The following is a 21,260-nucleotide window of genomic DNA, read 5'->3' as shown; positions in this document are numbered from 1 at the left end:
TCAGGTTCACGCCACAGTCACACCACCATCGAAGAAGCCCCACACCCAAAGGGGCACCAAGCCTCCGATTCCTGCTAAACCCAAAGACTATTTGCCCAGCAGTAGAAGCTCAATACACCCACCAGCCCGGGGCGCTCAGCAGTGTCCTGCCACTCATCAAACCACTGTACATTCCACACCATCTGAAGATCCCACCACTGCTCCCCAGAACAGCACCCCAAGCTCCAAGACATCTGAGAACCTCGGCTCCGCTGTGGATCTGGCCCGTGCTCCTCAGCCACCCCTCACCCCGGGATCTCCAACGCACAGGAAGCTGCCAGGTGCAGGCAGGAGGGGCACGCAGGGCACCATGGGAAACCTGGAGTTTCTCGTGGAGGAAAAGCTGGCATCAGAGGGGATCTGCCTCACTGAGGAGCCATACTCTGACAAGGTACAGAGATGTGGGACACAATACAAAACAATGTTGCTTCATCTCATTTGATAGAAAATGTTTTGGACGTTAACGCTTAAACTTTATGTCTGAGTGTGAAAATGTGTTATCAGAAGGTCTTGATAGTAAGTTTGAATGCGTCATTGTTTACGGTACTGTGAGCAGTTATCCCATTAGCCTTACTGTCGTATTAGTCCTGCTCATAGTGTTCATGTATGGTCTTATACCCCTGCAGCATGGTCGTTGTGGGATTCCCCTTACTCTGGTCCAGAGGTATTCTGAGGAGTTCAGCGAGGCTCTTGGTGACACAGCCAGGGTCATGGATCACATCAGAGTCCAGCAGCTTCACAAGGAGCACCGTATGGCTGTAAGAGATGCGTCATGCACTTTTCCTACCTGTGACTCAAATAAAGATATATATATACAGTATATATATTCATATATTTGATGTGATAGTGGGCCTGCAGAAAATGAGGATGAGACAGCTGAAGATAATAATCTATTCAACCACAGAGTAAAGCCTTGAGGATTACATTTCTTAAATTGAATATTATGAAGACAATAGGCCTGGATGAGTGAAATATTTAAACAATGCCTCTTAGAGTGGTTTATAAATACATCCAGATGGAAATGCTCTGTCTTCTGAGATCATCTTGTTCCATTTTGTGGTTGTACAGAGCAGGCACTGTGACAATATTTAGTGTTGGAGGTGATCATAGTTGTGAATGTTGGGTGAATGAGTCCGCCTGCACTTAATTAATCCGTGCCCACGCAGCAGAACTGAAGAAGACCATTTCTAATTTGTGTGGGTTTCATTCTGATTCTGCCTCGGCTTCATCTGATCACCTCGCATGTTTCCCCCTGATCTGCTCCTGATCATTATTTCTACCCTATCTCCTCCCTCTCCCAGATCCCATCCAAAGGGCTGTCCGTAGCGTGTCCCATGAAGTAGGCTCCGGGATACCCAGTTGCCTTTTTAAGCCTACACCCTGAGAGCATAGCACAGAGATCACCTCTGACTGGAGCCCTCTTAATCAAATAGACCCATCTGTGATTCTGTGTTCACTACCCAAAAAGCAACTGCCAGCACCCATACCACTGCGAAGAATCCCAGAGTTCCTCCAGCAGACTCAAGATGGACCTTCATGTGTAGCTCAATTAAGGCAGCGATGTCAGCATGTTCAAAAGATTATCTGTGTTGTTGAAATTTTACCGTACCATTTTGTATATCTGTATATCTTCGTCCTGGTCATCTTTTGAACCCCATGGACTGCAAATACAGCCAGAGACACATGCCAATGAGGCACTTTGCAGTGACATTATGGCCAGAATGGTCTCAAGCTTACTTGTTAATAAACACAGTTTGGGTTCCCCTGAAGGATGACTGATTTGCCCTAGCAGGAGGCCCACCTTAAGAGAAGTATATTCTTCATCGCAACATCTGGAGAAAGCAAAGATGTGTTTTTTGTTTTCAGTTCAGAAAAATGTTTCAGTAGCACTTGTGTATGGAAGAATGCTTTTCATTGACGGTCGCGAGGAACTGTACTCATTACATCCTGTAGGACTGATTGACGACTGAGTGTCTGATAGTATTCAACGTCTTACTAACCACGAAATAGACTAAGTCTAAAACTATTTTTAAATCACTGAGACATTTTTCATAAATGTTCAACATGTGTAATTGTTGCATATTTAACCACTGTAATTGTGCAGTTTTAGGAAAAGGTGATGTCAATCACTGCATTTGTTTTAGAATGTGTTGACCAGTGTAGGCTACATTTTTCCTTCACTGTCCAGTGTTTAAGCAATGGCAGACCATAATAGCAAAACCTGAATTGTATTTCATAGTAACGTACATGATGCCTTTTGTAGCAAAGTGGGAGCCTAAATTAATTCAAACATCTTTACAAAAATATGAAAGAAATGTAGTTTAAGAAGTGCTATGTTAAACAGATGCTCTCACAATCAGAATAGTTAAATTCCTTAAAAAAATTGCAGTTGATTTTCAGATATAACTTATTTATTTTCTCAACCTGTATTTTGTATCTACATCATACCAGAACAAATACTGATTGTCGTCAGGCATTATTTTTGATCTACAGTTGTTTATAATTTAGCATCTTAATTTGTATGACCAATTACACGCTGTGACATATCTCTCAGTCTCAAATAAAAGCCATTTAAAAGCATTTGAGATCGGTTTCAAATGTTCTGAAGGTTGTTGACAACATAAGCCCAGGTGAGAACTCAACATTACGTCGTACTTCGCCAGTAGGTGTCTCTCTTCTCCAGGTTCCAGGCGGGTCAAAAGTTGCGCGCTTTGAGTCATCTGGTTTATCCGCTGGGACTTGAAACTCGACACCGCCACATTGCTCTTGAATAGTGAATGATGAAGGAACCCCACAGTTTCTTAAACGAAGAACCACCTCTCAACGTGGTAGAGCATCAGGTTAGATGTCATTTAATTTCGACGGGCAGTAGGTGTGTTGATGTCGGTGAAACATCTCCGGAGCTTTCGAATGGGGACCATCCTTGACTACGACTGCGAGTGAAGATGATATGATGAAGAATATAGGCAACAATCCAATTCATAAACATCAATCAAACCACAACCGAGGGAAGAACAAGAGGGGTAACTGGCTGGCCGTTATTTTGTTCCGAATCTCACGGCGGGACTTTGGCTTCTGCTTGACAGCACTATTCCTGTTCTGTGTGGGTTCACTTTGTTGGCAACTAAACGGTGGGCCTCCCAACCTTCTCCAAGATATCCGGTATTATTTCGGTAAGGATAAACTTAAAACAATTAATTTAATTTACTGTTGAAAATGCACCCATATCCACGTTATGAAAGTTTCAAGTTCCAGTGCTTATAGGTCGCGGTGCCCCCTTCGAAGTGACGGAATCACGTTTTATTGAATAAAGGGCCGTTTGTGTTGGGGACTGTACACGTAGGCTATACGCACAGAATATTTAATATTTTTAGGTCTGCATAGATTACCTGAGGTGGACTACAAAGAACAGTTGGCCGGTAGGCTTAAAGAAGTTCACTCTAGTGTAGAGAGATGGTGGGTCACCACATATTAGGTTAGGCTATTACACGCGAGCTTCCGTTTTATTCGCCTGAATGATAAAGAGAAAGCTAAATATGGTAAGAGGGGAAATCAGACAGATGTGGTTGGTGATAAATTCTTTAGAAATTGTTGTTTTGAGCCTTCACTTTAAAATAGTAATTTATCTAATACCATAATAAACAAGCACCCATTCGCTACTTTAATAGTAAGCTAAATACAATTATTTTCTTTTTGTATTAGTCGTATTAGTTGAAGGCTACCTGCATTTGTCAAGTCGTATTAGTTCTCTCTCTCTCTCTCTCTCTCTCTCTCTCTCTCTCTCTCTATCTCTGTGAATGTGGGCGTGGGATTAGGCATCTTTGATAGGTGTAAAATAGTCCAGGACTGTGTGGTGGTGATAATAATGATTTAAGTTTCACCAAGGTCTTGGGTTTGATTCTCTGGAAGCACACACAAATTGGCTTGGGTCTCTACCATCTCTTTGTAACGGTTCAGAGAATTTCAGAAACATCTTTAACATAGGTGTATCCGTAACTTAGATAAAAACGACATTTGTGAATGTTGAAACTGGATTCCTCGAACAGTTGAAGCTCAGTAAGACCAGTTAGTCATCACATCAACTGTGAATTCATTGAAGATTTAGAACTCAAAAAAGTGACATAAGTCTACACATATATGTCCCAGCACAAGCTATGAGCTCAGGTGCAAACAGTTGTGCAAATTCTTGGCTTCCTGGTCAACCAGTAGCTTCCTCTTACCAAACCAGACTCATTTCCTCAAAGTTCTATCAGTATGTCCCTGAATAACCTGGCCTGGGTTCTTTCCATGTCTGTGGCCCCTCATGAAGAGCCAGTTGGTCAACCTGCACTGTCAGTAGCCTGAAGTGCACACAAGACCTCTCCTGGTGACCACTAGCTCACACTACCTCTGTGTATACTAAAACGATGGAGGGAGAATCTGTTTAGTATTTCATGGAGTCCATCAGTCCACAGAATCATGTGTTGGCTGTGATGCTTGTATCACGTTTGTTTGTTATCATTTGCATTACAGTTTGCCATTTGTAGTGCAAAACCAGTACTGCTGTGTTAATTCAGTCCCTTTAACACATTGTGATAAATTTTATTAGTTTATAATGGACATACTGTAAATGGTCTGTTGAAAAGAACACAAACATGTTCCAGTAAGTCTTAATAACCCGATATGAACTCCATTCTTTGACAGAGTCCCTAGAGCACCTGCGCTATCAGTCTGTTAGTTGCCTAACACTAATAAAAACCAGCTCCAAAGTTTGTACTCCATGTCAGATTCCATTCTCCTGCATAATTCACCCAGAGCGGCGAGCCAAAGCATGGGGAGTGTAAACCAGATCAGCGCTCATTTCCTGTTGGTCCCTGGCAGTCTCCAGATAAAAAGTGAACTCTCTGTCTTCAGCCTCAGATCCAGTAATGATTTCATTCAGTCGCTGCGCCTTCGGAAAGTCTCCCCTGACCCGTGGAAAAATCCAGCCTGGCTGACTGGCTGGACAACCCCCCCTCAAGAAAGCTGAACGAGATTATATAATACAGCTACTCAGAGCAGGGAGCCCCTCCACCCCCACCCGCACACACACACACCGTTAAACCCCACCTCCACCCCAACTCAGAATCATGAGGATGCATTCCTCTCAGACCCACCACCCAAATATCTTACTTGCGAAAATCAACAAGTCGGTATTAAGAAGACGCTGAGCTGTTTTGGCACATCAACACTGCATGCACTCTGTCCTCTGTCTAATGCCCTGCCCCTGTCTGATATGGAGGAGTAGGAGAGATGGCCTGTGCTCAGTTACCCCTCAGATCAGCCTGAGCCTGCCCACCAGGGGTGGTGACGAAGGCAGGGCTTCAGGGTAAGCCCCTTCTGTTGCCCCAGACGCTGGCCTGACAGAGGTGCTCTATAGGGGCCCTAATTCCATGATGCATTCCAACAGGGGCAAAATATAGAAAACCCTCTTTTCACTGAAGGGAAAAGGCCACGAGTTTAGCTTAGGCAACATCCGATGTGTTTATATGAGAGCAAGGTGTGTCAGGTTCTGTAGTTCTGAATCACCTCACACTTTCTTTATTATTAATGTTGACAAACGCTCACACCTCTCACACTCACAACTCTCGACGTATTATTTTACTTTAAAAATATTGGAAATTGGACATTTCAAGCATTGAATAGATTATGAATCAATTTTATAACATCTCCTTATAAAAACACAAATAAGCTAATCTGACAGCAAATACCATTGAGCGGTATCAAAGTGTTAGCCTACGGTAGCTTCTACAGCTTCCACATTTAAAAAAAACACAAATACTGTCATATAACATATACTCTGATGAAATGTCAGGAAGGTGTAAAGGTATGAAAAAAACAGATAGCCCTACAGCCCAAGCCGAACAGCTAACATATTGTACTATTATTAGTTTCATTTTGATAAGTTTGTCAGTTGAATAATTCTTTGTTTGCTGTTTTGTCTGAGAGAAGTAAGATAGATATTTTTCATGCAAGGTTCGGTGGGATCTTGAGCCTTGCTAAACACCTCCAAGGCCATGCACCATTGGCTGATCACACTGTATTATTTGATTGTCCCCAAATTCTTTAACTTCAGAGCCTTGGCCAATACACATAATATGATCCTTCCAGTAGCCTAATCGATAGGGATAATGATCCTTATTAGAAATGTTATTTTAGAAGAAGCAGAAGCACCGATTTGTAATCTATGTGTGTTCATGTCAGTCACACAAGGGGAGCTCTGCCATCATCATCATGTGTTCTCGCACATAAATGATTTAGACGTTTTTGGCTCTGCGTACGTCTGTGCGGACAGACGTGTCTCTGGTGTGGTGAATGAAAGGCAATATATTATGAGAGTGTGGACAAGATTTCAGTCTTTGTGCATCTCTGTGTCCAGAACTAATGTCCCCTGCAGAGTTATGAATATAACTAAATGCTAATGATGTCACATTTGGAAATGATTTGGTCTGTCGGCGAGCCAACAGAAATTATGTGCTGTGATTGGTGGTCTCTGATGCATGTCTATTAAAAACACATTAAGATGAGAATCTGGGGTGATTTCCAGGCATGACATAATTCTACCAACTCCTCCCTCACAGGAAAGTCAACGTTTACAGATGATCATGGACCCATAGCCCCCAAAGTAAGTGCCTCACTCAGTCTTAATAAAAATGTTAATGTTCTAGCCATAGACTGATCATCTAATGCCTAATTAAGTATTATTAGCTGGCTTTTTTCCAAGCTCTCTTTGCCCTTTGCATTTACTTTTAGTCATTTAGCAGATGCTTTTATAAAAAGCGACTTACAAGGATTTATACACATTATAATAATATAATTTTTTGATGGCACACTGCACATCAGGAGCAATTAGAGGTTCAGTGTCTTGTTCAAGGATGCTTCGAAAGGGGAACGAACTAGCAACCTTTTGATTACTAAACCGACTTCTCTACCTCCTGTACCACTGTCGCCTTTGCTGTGTTATACAGTATCTCTTGAAACTAGAGGTCGACCGATATGGGTTCTTCTATAACCGATGCCGATGCCGATACTTAGAGGTCAGGGTTAACCGATAGCCGATATGGGCTGCCGATTTTTTTTTGGCCGATCTTTAGGGCCAATATCTAAAAGTCTTCCCATTAATTTGCATGCTAAAGCGTCACACTAATAATAAGTAGATGCACACAATTTTACTCCCCTACTAGTATCTTAAGTCTGAAGTCCGTACACACACACAAACACACACACACACACAGCCTAATACTTACAAACATCCATAATCTAGGAATCCAGAGAACCCCCCCCCCCCCTTTTTTTTTAATGTATTATTTATTATTTTTGTTATTGTTATTTTAGTTATTCTTTTCTTCAATGTATATACATATATCTATGTGTACAGACTATGATTTGTCTTTATTTTAGGGTTGCTGTGTGGGCCGGGGGAGGGGGGAAGGGAGAATTCTTTGTAAAACTTGAATCCGTCACATTTTATGTTTTCATGTGTTGTTACTTCAAGAAAAAAAAAAAAACTTTATTTTTTTTATTTTTTTTTTAAATCGGCCGATGCCGATAGATTAAAAAATGACAAATATCGGCCCGATACATCGGCCGACCGATATATCGGTCGACCTCTACTTGAAACCTTTGGCTCAGTAACACTGTGACAATGAGGACCCCAGATGTAGTGTCTCTGGCCCACACGGACTTGTCCGTGTAACTGATGTGTGTGGTGTTGCAGGTGCTGCCATTCCCCAGCAGGGTGGTGTACAACCGTGTGGGGAAGTGTGGCAGTCGCACCATTGTCCTGCTGCTGCGCATCTTGGCTGACCGCCACCAGTACACACTGGTGTCCTCTGACATCCACAACAAGACCAGACTCACCAAACATGAGCAGGTACACGCCTCAGTTGTAGCATAGTGGAATCTGAGGGATTTTAAGGTTGTCTGAAGAATCTTAATCTCTTTCATAGTGATACAAGCTAGGGTATTCCTCAGATACAGGGGCATAGACACATAAGATATGGTAGGGTGAGATCAACCCATCACATGATTTTTAATTTTTTTTTGCATTGAACGTAAAGAAAAAGCTTATCTATCTCGTTTCACATAGGGCACTCTCACAAAGTTTTAATCTTTCATCAGTGTGTGTGACTTTTAGGTTTAAGAGTGAGTATAACTGTCTTTGTTTGATATGTTTTTCTGTTTTCAGGCGACTCTCATAAGAAACATCAGTGACATACCACAGCCGTTCCTGTACACTCGACATGTACATTTTCTCAACTTTACCAGGTTATCTGGACAGATTTTTAAATAATGTTGACTACTCTTGAGGTTTTCCTGTGACTGTCCTCTAAAACAGTGTATCTCAACTGCTCTGGACCCACGACTTCCCATTTCTCATTATAAGTTGCCACCCATATTTTATAGAATTCAAACCATGAAATAAACCTAAAAATATAAACATAAACATAGAGCCTACTTTTATCACTGCATGCATTGCAAATTTACCTAAGTCTTACATCATAGGGATGACATCATAGGGATTTTAAATCATTAAAGCTCCACCTTTTGTCAATGATTCAAACTTCACATTTGTATTCTTCATCAAATTACAATACATGTTGATTTCTTTACCCGCACACAAAACTGCATGTAACATATTCAATTATAACAGATTCAACTAGCCCAACAGTGGCATCCCTATAGACGGCTAGTAGGTCGAAGCTCTCTTCATTCACACAGCACTGCTCCAGCCGACGCCTCAGACTCACATACAGTATAGGCTATGCATCTACCACTCTCGCAGAACTTTCTCTCTGAGAGATCCCTTTTCCCGTTTTGATCTAGCCATGGGGACTACGGAGACTCAGCTTTTTCCATTTCAAAATGTAATTTACTTTTCACATGTTGTTCATAGATTTTCTACAAAAGTCATTAAAGTTCTGAAGGAACACAGACACCCATGACCCGTTCAGAATGACTCTGTGACCCACCAGTTACAAAACACTGTTCTAAAATATTTATTTAATTTCCTTTAAAATATGATTTAATGCAAAAGTTTAGACTACAGATATTCTACAGGTATTGAAATCTGCTTTGTTGAAGTTAACAACAAACTAAACCTCCATGCCTGTATTCTACAGGTTCAGGATAGATGAGCCAGTGTACGTCAACATCATCAGAGACCCCATCAACCGCTTCCTATCCAACTACTTTTTCCGTCGCTTTGGGGACTGGCGTGGGGAAGAAAACCACTTGGTGCGGACACCTGGGATGAAAGATGAGGAGAGATACCTAGTGAGTCTTTCCTGTTTCATGGTCTTGCCACTGCAGAAAGATCATCTCGATGGCCTCGAGAGTTAACTGACAAGCAGTTTCTTTCCATCTTCCTGTTGTATTTATTCCTCAATTCATACACAACTTACATTCAGAACCAAACAGGATACACTCCAAGCTTTAAGCTAAGATTTTTACGATGTTTTTTTACAAGGGTATGGGGAAGGGAAATATACCATGTAAGTGTAAGCAGTGAAGTCAAATCAAAATGCTCCTCTCAGTTGTTTGCGCAAGGTATTTATTTTAATAGGTATTTATGTTATCCCTGTTGCTCATGACAGAAATATTTTTATTATTATGTTTACTTGTTGGCTTTATTCAAATTGCTTGGAAATCTCTGAAAGCCATCACCACAAATGATCTGGGACTCTGACGACAAACCGTGCCTGTGATGTTTCTCATATAGAGGGTATTCATGTCCCTGGAGTCTTTTTTTGGAGCCTGCTCTTGTTGACTTTGGGCAGGAACTAGTCCTGTGGCAGCCCCTGGGCTGAATGCCTCCATATGTAACGGTAGCCAGCGGGTACAGTGCTGCCTCACTCCCCGGCACCTGAAGAGATGTGCTAGCGACAGATGCTAGAACCAATGGGTTTAAGCCTCCTTGCTAGCATGACCGCCTCCCATTCCCAAGATTACGAGTTTGAGTCTGGTGCCGGACTGTGTTTGTGAACACATCGGTGGGAGTTGGGTTTTGGGAGTGTAACGCTAGCCAGTGCGTAAAGTGCTGTCCAGTGAGTAAACCTAGAGAATTGCTGAACTGGACTGAGATGCCTATTTATTACCTGTTGTTTTGTTTTTTTAGAATGCCCATCAGCTGTTTCATAGCTTTTCTTTGTTGTTTCTACATATCAGTGGTTAAACATTTTCGATATAATTTCATTAATTTGGAAAGCTTTTATCAGTTGAACATTTTTCTTTTTTAACACGGATCATATGAGGCCGAATCAAACATTAATAGGTCTGTTATAGGCTACTATGCTGTAAGATCACTACCATACTACTTAAATACTAATTCAATTCAATTCTTTCATCAGTAGTGTGTTGTTTAGGGTACGTTTTTTTGTCATCAGCCCGTGCCCCCTTCACCTCAGCCCGTTCCACATCTTGGGAACCACTGGGTTTTATCCCCAACTTGCCAGAATACCCGCCTCTCAATGTCCGAGGTTGCGAGATCGGGTCCAGTGCGGGACTGTTCTTGTCTACACATATGCTCAGCTACTGCTCCCTCTTGTGGTACAGGAACACAGCAAGCTAATCTTCATACATCGGGAGCCTGTCTTCAGTAGGCCAAGGGATTGCACATAGAACATAATTTGCACCACAAAAAGGTTTTCCACAGAAGCATTTTGTATTTCAGGCGAATGGTCCAAGAATCCTTGTACATGCTGTAGGCTCTTAAGTAGAACCTATAATGGTTCCTCTGTGGAATTTCTTTTGTGCTAGTTTTGTATTCAGCAGGTTTCAACTCCAACAAGAACTCATTGACACCTCTGTACTAACACATACCTTTCCTGTCTCAGGATATCAATACCTGTATCCTGGAAGGTTACCCAGAGTGCTCCAACCCTCGCCTCTTCTACATCATCCCATATTTCTGTGGACAACATCCACAATGCAGGTGAGACTCGCACACAAATCATTTCCTCACACCTGACATGCAGGTTATAGTAAGGCTTTAGCCCGTGCCTCCAGACCCCTCGCCAGACTGTCTGAGACCTCTCCCTGCCAAAGCCCTCTCCACTGCCAGAACTACCCCCAGCCAAAACTCATGAGTGCTGCCTTATATTTAGTGACTGTTAATTAAAGAGTCAATACAGCCAAATTTACGGCCTAAGATTCATCACCTAGGTGAGCTGAGGTTGTTTGCATTTATTTTGGTTGCCAGGGCATTTGAGGTGAGTGGAAGATTTGCGCCGGTTTGCAGACAGTACTGTGAAATCAGCTCATCCACAGCAACTCTTGTAAGACAGAAACACATTTCATGGATGCTCCAGTGGGTTTTTACTGTGTTGAGTTTTACCAAGGTTTTGCGTATTATTGAGAAACTTTCAATATTTACGCAATTCCCAAAGGTTTTGGTTGTTCCGTAAGAGATTCCTAATTTTTTGGTGGCCAAAAATATGTGCTTTTGTTTCTTATTGTTGCTAGGGAGCCGAGTAAGTGGGCCCTGGAGAAGGCCAAGGAGAATGTTCTGGAACACTACCTGCTGGTGGGTGTTCTGGAGGAGCTGGAGGACGTGTTGCTGCTGCTGGAACGCCTCCTGCCTCATTTCTTCTCTGACGTGCTCAACATCTACAAAAGCCCTGGTGGGTCCTCTTCTCATTCATTGGGCCCTAATTACATTCAGGGCAACGGGCAATAAGCAATGTCTGTCACACATGAACTTAAGCTATTGTGTGGCATGTGGCAGCAACAGTACCATACTATACTTTACCAGCCACCTCAGAAGAAGTTTCCAGTTTAATCTTTTTTGCTATAGTACTTTTCCCAGCTGGCAGTGTGACAACCTGTTAAATTGCATTACTGAAGCTATATAGGCATGTTTTAGAGAACAGTGTTACAGTTTTACAGTACTTTCTATTTTCTCCCCCACACTTTTCCATCCCTAGAGTATAAGAAGCTGGGCAACCTGACGGGGACCGTTCGCAAGCACACCCCGAGCCTGGAGGCACTTCAGGTGCTGTATCAGCGCATGGAATACGAGTACATCTTCTACAACTACATCCGAGACCTGTTTCACCTCACCAAGAGGAAGATGGGACTGCGCTCCGGGCCTCGTCCCTCACGCCGCCGCCATGGCCCTGCCTCCAGAACGCACATGGACGAGCAGGACGATAACAAGGGAGGCCACAACTGAGTTAAGCAGTCCTTAAGGAACCGGTTAAAGATCTCCTGGGCCAACCCTCACATGTGTAGTCTGACAATGAGAGGGAACCATACAGAGGTACAGGAAAGAACACAGATGTAGTTGTGATGCTTCCTAGCTCCTCAGGTAGAGCAGTAGAGCTTTATTCTGCTGTTTTCAACGGGATTGGGTTTTTATTCAGACATGCTGGCCTTGTCATTAGTAATAATACACTGCTTTGATTTCTGCCATAGTTTGTTATCCAGTGATTCACTTTGGAGGAAGAATAGAGATCGTTCCAGCTGTAACTGGATGCTGAAACTGTTTACTCTGTAGTCAGTACTCCTTCTCAAATCCAGAAGGGGAAGAAGAAAATTGGAAAGAGCTGAAAAACAAATACATTTCCAGATGGTCACCAGTGCAGAAAGGCCTTTTATATGAACAGTGCTACTTGAATGCTTTTAAAAGCAACTTCCACCTTGTTCCAAAGTTGCGTCTACATTAGAATACCATGTTTTTAACACTAGTTGTTGTTAAGCATCATTTAACAGTTCAGAACATGTCTGTGGCTTAAATCAAAGGTTGATTGTTCAAAATGAGGAAGATGTTTTTAAGTGACAGTATTATTAACTTATTATGAAGAGGAAGTTCATAGAAAGAAGGAGTCAGAAAATGTATGCGGCTCTCCTGAAATCATTTTGCAGTCACAGTAAGCCTTTTCACCTATTCATGATGTAAATATTTGTCTCAGTATTCAAGGGGGCTTGGAGATGTGTTAAAACTTTTTCTTAGTAACCCCCCATCCCACCATCTCAGTATTGCCATGGTAAAGAGATGGAGGACCTAAACTTTGCACTTTGGCTTTTCCATGTGCATTTAGATTTCATACATGAGTAGGGTCTGGTCCTTCATGTCCACTCCAACACAGACTTCACACTGACTACAGTAGGCCTGGTTGTAACTGCTAACTGTGACCAAAACCAATAGATCGGTCAGTGTTAACATATAATATGTAATCTTTCAGTCACCTTCCACCTGAAAGTTGAAAGAACAGGGAACCTGAAAGAACGTCTTAGGAAAAGCTGGTGAGCTCCCACAATAGTATGATTTGTGTGAAATACATGTGTAAATTATTGATTTGTCATTTTTCATATTTTCTTATTGGTAGGAAAGTACACATTTACATCAGGAGGATAATAATATGTTAATAAACAGCAATGTGAACAATAAATGTGATTTAATTAATTGAGGGTGTAATGTGAAATAAAGGAATGTGATGTCTGATTTATGTTAAACAACATTTTATATCTATGGAAATAAATCACTTTTCCTGTTTAGAAAGTTTAGATTATCTGGTCAAATAGTTTAATAAATTGGCATATTTGGAGAACAAATACAACAAACATTGTCCACAAATTAGCAGATTTACAAACAGTGTTTGTGTGTTTAGGTCTGTCTGCCTTATTACCATTTGTATAGTATCAGTTTAAAACAGTCTGCAGAACAGTTCAGTGTGGGAGAGTAAACAGCGCCAGTTCGAGGCAGTGTTCAGATAAGGGATAGCTCCACCAAGTCATCCAATTTCACTTAATCAAAGACAGACAGTAAACAAAGTTCTAAAGCATCTGAACATGCCTGGACCTGGAAGGCAGCCGTATTACGTGCTATGCTAATCAGAAGTTAATCCACCCCCTCTAGCGAAACGATTTCTAAGTCGACTCAAAAGATTGAATATGAATCTCAGGATTTCTTAATCAAAGTCAAAATGTGCATTAAAAAGTTGGATGGAAACGCAGCTAATGTAGCTTATTAGAATTGAACTGTGTCACTAGGCTTAAGTAGTTATGATGGTATACACTTGTGATTAAAAAAAGTAGGCCATATTGCCAAGGGAAGGCCAATAAAGGGCAGACATGTCTACAGCTCCATTCTGTTCACAGCCTGGCCATGGGGGGGTGCTGCGCCAGAGACTGCCTCACTAGCCCCAGGGCATCCAGTGCTGTGCCCCAGGCCAGTGTGACCCCCCCACCCCCATGGCCATAGTTGTGCACCAGCGGGACTTCCCTGCCCTCCGCTGTTTTCAGCCGTTCTACCTCCACCCGTGGGCTCTCCCTCCCTGGCCGCAGTCCGACCCACTCTCCCACCACCTCTCCCCCATGGAGGGCGGGCTCCAGTCGGAAACAGCGCTCAAGGATGCCTTCCCTGTCACCTGTGTCCACCTCTAGACGCCAGTCACCGACCTGCCGTGTTCCCCCCAGGGTCACGCTGTTCACCCCTGGGTAGAGGTAGGTGTGCCCGTCCCCGTCACGGATGAAGTTCTTCACCCAAGGGGCACGAAACTTCAGAATCTGCCCTCGGACGGGGTATACCTTTGCATCCCCAACAAGGGAGCGGGCCCCTAGTCCCGAACAGTTCACAATGACGTCATAGGTCTCGGCCAGATGCTGAAGATCTGAGACCTTCCCATGGTGGAGCTCACCGCCAGCTTTCCTAAACCTGCACAACAGAGTTAGAATTTGTTCTAATTACTATAAGAATCTCACATGAGATCAAACTGAAAGAGCTGAATTGACTGATGTAAATGAGAAACTAACTGCAACGGATGCAGCTGATGACCAAAATGAACAATGTTTGAAACTATGTTTGGGGCGGAACAGTGATCTGCTCGAAAAACGTAACCCTACACTTGGATTTATTTCTGTGAAAGTGCCCAAACCTTTTCTCCAGCCAGGGCAGGTAGGTGATGCATTCACACTTGATTGTAGTAAACGCCTGGCCAAACTTGTGTTCAGGGAATCTCTTCATCTCACGTTCGCTTAGCATGCGATAGCCGAGGACATAGTCTGCCCAGAATGGCCTCTCAGATGGCCCCTCCTTAAAGACCTGATACCTTCACAGATCAGACATAACTTGGGTTGTAAAACCACTCAATCAGTCATTAAACCGGCTTTACTGTATATGTAAATGATCCACTACTTGGTAGTGGACACATAACAAAGGTTATAAGCAGTATGCCATTATATATGGTGTCTGCCCCTAACTGTACATAACATACTTAATATGCTGTTTTGAATCTGAAAGTGCATAAAGCCATTCTAGCTGTGGAGAATCTTAAAGGTAAAAAGATGCAGACGATAGAAATGATTTATCTGGAAAGGGTATTATGGACCAAGCGCACCAAATCAACTTGTGGCAAACTGGGCATACGATGACTCCTTTAAAGGAGTCCATTGTTCACCTTAATTTATCTTTTCTTAATTTTCTTGGACCATGGAGAAATACAAAAGAAGGCGAGAGTTCTCTGCCAACCAACCCTGAGCTTAAAATGACTCCTGCCTCCCCAGACTCTGAGGACTGGGCGATGGCCAGCAGGTGATCAAAGCTCTCCTTGAACCACCGGCGCTGCCGCTCCAGAGGAATATCTGTCAAGAGTGACATTGTCATTCATTTTACATTCAGAAGATGCGACAGTCATTTCAGTAGACATACAAAATGTACCACTAGACCACAGCTTTTGGGTAGAGTTGCACAGAAAATAATTACATGATCTGTCAAAGATTTGCTACCTGGAAACTGAGAGGAAAATAAGATCCCTGCTGCTCCATCACTGGTGGTGTCAGGTGTGAAGCGCTCACTGATGACGGTGACGGAACAGTGGGGAAGGGTCTCCGCGATGCACACCGCCGTGGACAGACCCACCACTCCTGACCCAACAACCACCACTTTCACTGACTGCATTATAGTGTCTTACTGACTCTTGGCAGATGCAGCAAGTATTTCATATACAAGTATAGTGCCACCTTTTGGTTGATTTGGAAAACTGCAAGAAAGCAATACGGTTGGATAGTGCGTTCACAATGAAGAAATGAAAGTCTGTAAGTGAAGAAGAAGTGTAAGAAAATGTAAATCTACTCAACTGTTATGCTTCGGTAGGCAACATTTATATCAAAATTAAGTATGAAATAAATCGGCAGCATCGTCATTATCGTGATCAACGCTTTCATGTATGCCAATAAGCAAGCATGACTTTGCAACTCATTCGTGAACTTTAGCTATGTACAAAGTTCAGTTGTGCAACCACGCTGTTTATACTAAGGCTAGATGAAATCGGGGGTAATAAAGAACCCCTTGCACATTTCGGTTGCCTAGCTCTGCTGAGTATTTCTATGACAGCATATGTAACTAGCTTGTAGCATATATCTACATACTCTTCTATTTCTATTGTACGTATCTTCTATTCTAGTAAGGATAAGGAACACCCACGCTTCACCTGCAGTGCGCAGTGTAACCTATCCCCGTAACTTGTTGCTGCTGTACGATCATGGCATTCTGGTCTGCCTGTCAAATGGCTGGCATGGCCATGAAGTTGAGCACACCAGATTCCAACGCCCTGCCAAATGTTGCTAACAGAGCTCAAGCGCGTCTGCGTTCTTGCACGGTTCTGAAACTTGAAAATGGTGATAGAAAGCCTGGAAGTCCCGAGCTCCTTTTGTCCCCTCTAAGTAAGGGCCCCTCTAGTTTCACCGTGAAACCTGAGCAAACAAGTTTCTTTTGGCAAGGCTAAACAAAAACACGGACACAGACAAGCGATTGATGTCAGTGTTTTTTGTCACCAGACGATGGCGATATGGTCTCTTCTCTTCTAGAACCCTACTTCACATTCCCCCTAGAAGAAGACTTCGTATCTCGCGATGGTTGAGTGACGACCGTCAGCTATTTAAAGAAGGTAAGGTCCTGAAAGCTTAATATCTTTATTTACTTTTTTTGGACGAAGACTGGGTAGTTTTTAGTTGATGTCAAGTTAACGTGGAATTAAGCAGTCTCTTTTGGTTCAATAGCAGGGAAAAAACAGGCTATCCACATCGATGGAAATCTCTTCATAAAATTACATTAGGAAGCCATTGTTTTACGACAAAACATGGCGCTTGGTTTAAATGAATGTAATGCATACTTCCATTGATTCTTCAGGGAACTTATAATGGCTTCTTTTCTAAGTTATGAGGTTATACAGGTTACTTACCAAGACCCAAAGCCCAACTCGTGTATTTATTTTATTTCGACAATTTAGTTTGTCTTCTATTGCCGTATCTCGCGAATGAATATACTGCAGTGACATACAGTGCGTTTTAATGATGATGCTTAACAGTTACCTCTGACCTTATAGGGTTAGTGTTTGCATGACATAATGTCAGAACTGCAACCTTCACCTAAGATGGCCTTTCATTCAAAGACACACAAGGACAATATACTGAATAAATTTGACATGCTGAGGAAGAAAGACATTCTTTGTGATATCACCCTCATTGTGGAGCAAGTGCACTTCAAAGCCCACAAAGCCCTACTAGCAGCCAGTAGTGAATACTTCTCCTCCCTGCTGATGGCTGTGGACTCACCCAGCACAGCCCAGGCTGTGTACCAGCTGGAAGGCATGGCTGCCCAGGCCTTTGGGGCAGTGCTGGAGTTCATCTACAGTGCTACTGTGTGTGTGGAGCACAGTGCCACTGAGCAACTCCTGAGCACCGCTCGCTTCCTTGGGGTCGCTGACCTGCTATGTGCAGATGGCAAAGATGAGGGGGTATCTGCTCCCCCATCAGGATGCAACAGTGATGAACCGGTGCCCATTGGCTTAGGTCCAAGCTCTAATTCAGAGGGGGCATCCAAAAATAGTGAGGAGCCTTGCGGTGAGGCACTGGCACCAGTGATGCGGAAGAGAGGGCGCCCGCGGAAAAACACACATGCGGTTGTCAAGAAAATGACAGACACAATTGTGAACAATCACATCCCAGCCGAATCCAATCAGGAGTCTGTCTGTGAGGCCAGGGCAACAGATGGGCCGGATGGAGGCAGCGACCCACTGAATGAAGGAGAGGCCACAGAGCGACTGTCTGGGTCACTGGGAGATGACCGCAAAGATCCAGAAGATGCGGATTATGTTCCATCCACACGTGGCCTGCGCCACAGCAAGCGTAAGATCAAGCGGCCGGTGAAGTTGAGTGGCTACCGCCTCGGGGACGAGTCCGGCGAGCCAGGGCAGCCTGGGAAGCGAGGCAGGAAGAGGAAGTACCCTGACACAGAGGCTCGTTGTGAAGACTGTGGCAAAGTCTTTAAGAACCACGTGTTCTTGAAGGTACATCAGCGGACCCATACTGGTAGGAGCATGGATGGTTGTGTGTTTGTGTGTGTATACATCAACATAACATAATTCAACATCAGATGTATACAGTGTTTCTTACTGGACATTTAGATTTAGTAGATTCAGTGATTCAATGTTAACTGTGTCTCTCCTGCAGGTGAGAGGCCCTATGCATGCCATATATGTGGAAAGGACTTCACTCAGAAGCATACCCTCCTGATTCATCAGCAGATGCACACAGGAGAGAAGCCTCACGTCTGCACCATCTGCAAAAAAGCGCTGTCAACCAAACACTCTCTACTGGAACACATGAATTTGCACACAGGTACTCTCTAGCTATAGCTTTTTGTGTCTTGACATCTGAATTGGTAATCAAGATAATAAACTAAAAACTTGCCCTGGCTGCCTCTACAAGATAAAATCATAGCCATACAGCGAGGTGTTCTTATTTCCTCTCCATCCATTGTGGTCAACCCTAGTTTAATATTAATTAAGTAGAGGAGCATCACTCAAGGGTATAGTTGACTACATACATTTACCATATACTGGGCCAATTTCCTCTCAATTGACATTTTTCAAACTGTACTTAAAGCAAAAACTAAGCTGACAAGGTATAGGTATAGGTCTTTTTTTCCCTCCATGACACTGACTTACTTCCCCTCCAGAGCAGAAGCTGTTCAGCTGTGACCAGTGTGGACGAAGCTTCACGCAGAAGCGACAGCTGAAGAGCCACTACAGGATTCATACGGGTCAGTCGCTGCCTGAATGTGCCCACTGCCAGAGACGCTTTCTGGACGCCGCCCAGCTCAAGAAGCACCTGAGAACTCACACAGGTAGATACTTACCTGAATCTTCACCAGGGACACAGTTTTAAAAGATGCTGTTTGTTGTCAAAATATAAAAATCTTGTCTCCATGACCATCTAATTGATGGCACAAGTTCAAGGTTTAAGAACTTCATAAGGCATAAGGCGTTGCAAGGTATTTATAATCTCCTCTGCGTTTTGCTGGATCATGTAGCAAACATAGACCTCCATCTCCTCTTTTGTAGGTGAGAAGCCTTTCACATGTGAAATCTGTGGAAAGTGTTTTACAGCTAAGAGCACCCTTCAGACCCACATCAGAATCCACAGGTGAGCAATTTGATTACTCAGATACATACTAACCAACACATCTAGACAGTATTTTTTGGATTTAAATTGGACCTATAGTCAATATCTTCTATCTTCTATTCACATTCTGTTTTGTGTGTCAATCCATTCTGTGCAGGGGGGAGAAGCCGTACGTGTGCAGTGTGTGTGGAAAGTCCTTCTCAGACGCGAGTGCACACAGACGTCATGTGTCCTCACATTCCGGGAAGAAGCCCTTCAGCTGTTCTGTCTGCAGCCTGTCCTTTGCCCGGCCGGACAACCTCAAGGTCCATGCCAAGACCCACAGCAAGGAGTGGCCCCATGACCCCGACGGGGCCCCTGGGGAAGGGGTGGTGTTGAGCTCAGGGGTGTCGGGCTCGGCCACTGAAGATGTGCGGGGCCTCATCCAGCTGCAACCCTATCAAGTGCCTTCGGGCGATCAGCAGGAGATTCAGCTCGTCGTCACGGGTGACGTGGAGAACATCAACTTTGTGCCTGGCCAGGAGTCAGGCATCAGCATCATCACCACGACGACGACGGAGAGCAATGGAGCGGGCGGCGGGAGTGACCCCCAGGGCCCCCCCAGCCTCACTCTCCTCACCCAGTCGTCGGGGCACCACATGCTGGTAACGCAGGACACGGCTGACCCCAGCGCCCACAACATCCAGACGATCAGCATGGTGGAGGGCCAGGTGGGCGCAGGGGGTGGCAGTGCTGGGCAGGGCGAGCAGATGCACGTCATCACCCTTACCAAAGAGGCCATGGAGCAGCTGCACCAGCAGGCTCGGGTGCAAACGCAGCCAGGCAGCCAGGGGGCGCTGCAGCTTCTGCCCCGCACCACCCAGCTCCTGCAGCAGCCCCACAGCCTTCCACAGCTGACCGTGCCCCCGGACACGACCCCCACGCAGGGGGAGAGGGAGAGCCAGGCCATTCACATCAGCAGCCAGGCCGGCCAGCCAATCTGCATCAGCCAGACCAGCCAGCAGATCCCTAGCCACCACATCCAGGGCCAGACCTTCCAGATTCAGGCCGGCAGCGTCTCCTACCTGTACACCACCAGCCTTGCACCCGACACCTGATCCAGGTGCCTGACCAAGGCATCTACCCCAGCGGCAGCATGATCTTATGAAATGCAAACTGCAAAAGACTGGGAAGTCAAATCCTGTAAAAGACCACTGGTGTAGGGTCACTGGCGGTGTCTTATTTTTTTTTTTATAGGGACCTTCTGTGCCTGTTGCAGTTTTAATGTCATGTCAATGTTAATCAATTTTAAAGTCATGCACAAAAAGTTACATTTTATTATCCTCTTGTTCTTTTTTCATCTGTGTCCTTATGTGATATGAATGTATTCAGGAAAGTTCCATCCAAAACTTGTATCTGTCTAAACAGTTGCCATTTCTGTTCATGAAAGAAGTGAGAGAATGTGTTTTTTTACTGTTAAGATTTATCTTTTAAACAATCAGAGATACTTTGGAAAAGTAAAGAGCCTTCAATCAAATCCACAATCTCTCTTTAATCAACCATAAGATCACACTACATTTCATTCAACTGAAACATTTTCAAAATGAAGTAAATCCCTGCCTCCATTTTAGAACAGGCCACACACAACCAATACAATCAACCCCGTTTCCATGTTTGTGTCTCATTACCAGCCAGAATGAAATGTTGACCACGAAAACAAATGTGTAGTAGATGAGTAATGTGATGCATACTAAGAATCTCAGTCTGTAACAGCAGTTGCAGCCAAAAGTCTAAACCATAAGTTTGTTTTGATCATGCGT

At 43.7% G+C, this 21,260-nt stretch overlaps 3 protein-coding genes across 4 annotated transcripts; 2 read left to right on the top strand and 1 right to left on the bottom strand.

Moving 5' to 3' along the window:
- Positions 1-2,919: 2,919 nt before the first annotated feature.
- Positions 2,920-12,331, top strand: LOC308374806 (uronyl 2-sulfotransferase). The gene is made up of 8 exons (XM_080850745.1): positions 2,920-3,212; positions 6,639-6,682; positions 7,775-7,930; positions 8,246-8,325; positions 9,180-9,333; positions 10,893-10,990; positions 11,521-11,678; positions 11,982-12,331. Exons 1-8 carry the CDS (start codon positions 2,990-2,992, stop codon positions 12,227-12,229), a joined length of 1,161 nt encoding a protein of 386 aa, XP_080706871.1. The 5' UTR covers positions 2,920-2,989; the 3' UTR covers positions 12,230-12,331.
- Positions 12,332-13,607: 1,276 nt separating this feature from the next.
- Positions 13,608-16,803, bottom strand: ddo (D-aspartate oxidase). Of its 2 annotated transcripts, none has more exons than XM_080850747.1 (5): positions 16,488-16,803; positions 15,784-16,090; positions 15,531-15,639; positions 14,934-15,107; positions 13,608-14,713 (listed from the first exon to the last, which is right to left on the bottom strand). In XM_080850747.1, the coding sequence occupies exons 2-5, from the start codon at positions 15,953-15,955 to the stop codon at positions 14,152-14,154; spliced, it is 1,017 nt and encodes a 338-aa protein (XP_080706873.1). In that variant the 5' UTR covers positions 15,956-16,090; positions 16,488-16,803; the 3' UTR covers positions 13,608-14,151. The 2 variants fall into 2 exon arrangements, with proteins under 2 accessions (XP_080706873.1, XP_080706872.1); XM_080850746.1 differs by having other exon boundaries at positions 15,784-16,037.
- On the top strand, positions 15,984-20,585 carry zbtb24 (zinc finger and BTB domain containing 24). Its single transcript, XM_080850242.1, has 7 exons — positions 15,984-16,146; positions 16,834-16,943; positions 17,382-18,366; positions 18,508-18,675; positions 19,016-19,183; positions 19,401-19,482; positions 19,619-20,585. Exons 3-7 carry the CDS (start codon positions 17,403-17,405, stop codon positions 20,556-20,558), a joined length of 2,322 nt encoding a protein of 773 aa, XP_080706368.1. The 5' UTR covers positions 15,984-16,146; positions 16,834-16,943; positions 17,382-17,402; the 3' UTR covers positions 20,559-20,585.
- The last annotated feature ends 675 nt before the right edge of the window (positions 20,586-21,260 follow it).

This window comes from Sprattus sprattus, assembly GCF_963457725.1.
Source record: "Sprattus sprattus genome assembly, chromosome: 13".
NCBI classification, from domain to species: Eukaryota; Metazoa; Chordata; class Actinopteri; order Clupeiformes; family Clupeidae; genus Sprattus; species Sprattus sprattus.
Note: the sequence above shows the minus strand (reverse complement) of the source record. Positions and strands in the feature narration are given on the sequence as shown.

What these genes read in the sequence shown, in the direction of transcription:
- LOC308374806 (XM_080850745.1), top strand. Translation starts at nt 2,990, where the DNA reads ATGATGAAGAATATAGGCAACAATCCAATTCATAAACATCAATCAAAC. An exon ending in AGATATCCGGTATTATTTCG is followed by an intron (nt 3,213 to 6,638) that starts GTAAGGATAAAC and finishes CCTCCCTCACAG; the next exon opens with GAAAGTCAACGTTTACAGAT. An exon ending in GGACAACATCCACAATGCAG is followed by an intron (nt 10,991 to 11,520) that starts GTGAGACTCGCA and finishes TATTGTTGCTAG; the next exon opens with GGAGCCGAGTAAGTGGGCCC.
- ddo (XM_080850747.1), bottom strand. Translation starts at nt 15,955, where the DNA reads ATGCAGTCAGTGAAAGTGGTGGTTGTTGGGTCAGGAGTGGTGGGTCTG. An exon ending in GGAGTCATTTTAAGCTCAGG is followed by an intron (nt 15,108 to 15,530) that starts GTTGGTTGGCAG and finishes TGATCTGTGAAG; the next exon opens with GTATCAGGTCTTTAAGGAGG. An exon ending in CTGCCCTGGCTGGAGAAAAG is followed by an intron (nt 14,714 to 14,933) that starts GTTTGGGCACTT and finishes TCTGTTGTGCAG; the next exon opens with GTTTAGGAAAGCTGGCGGTG.
- zbtb24 (XM_080850242.1), top strand. Translation starts at nt 17,403, where the DNA reads ATGTCAGAACTGCAACCTTCACCTAAGATGGCCTTTCATTCAAAGACA. An exon ending in ACATCAGCGGACCCATACTG is followed by an intron (nt 18,367 to 18,507) that starts GTAGGAGCATGG and finishes TCTCTCCTGCAG; the next exon opens with GTGAGAGGCCCTATGCATGC. An exon ending in ACACATGAATTTGCACACAG is followed by an intron (nt 18,676 to 19,015) that starts GTACTCTCTAGC and finishes CTTCCCCTCCAG; the next exon opens with AGCAGAAGCTGTTCAGCTGT.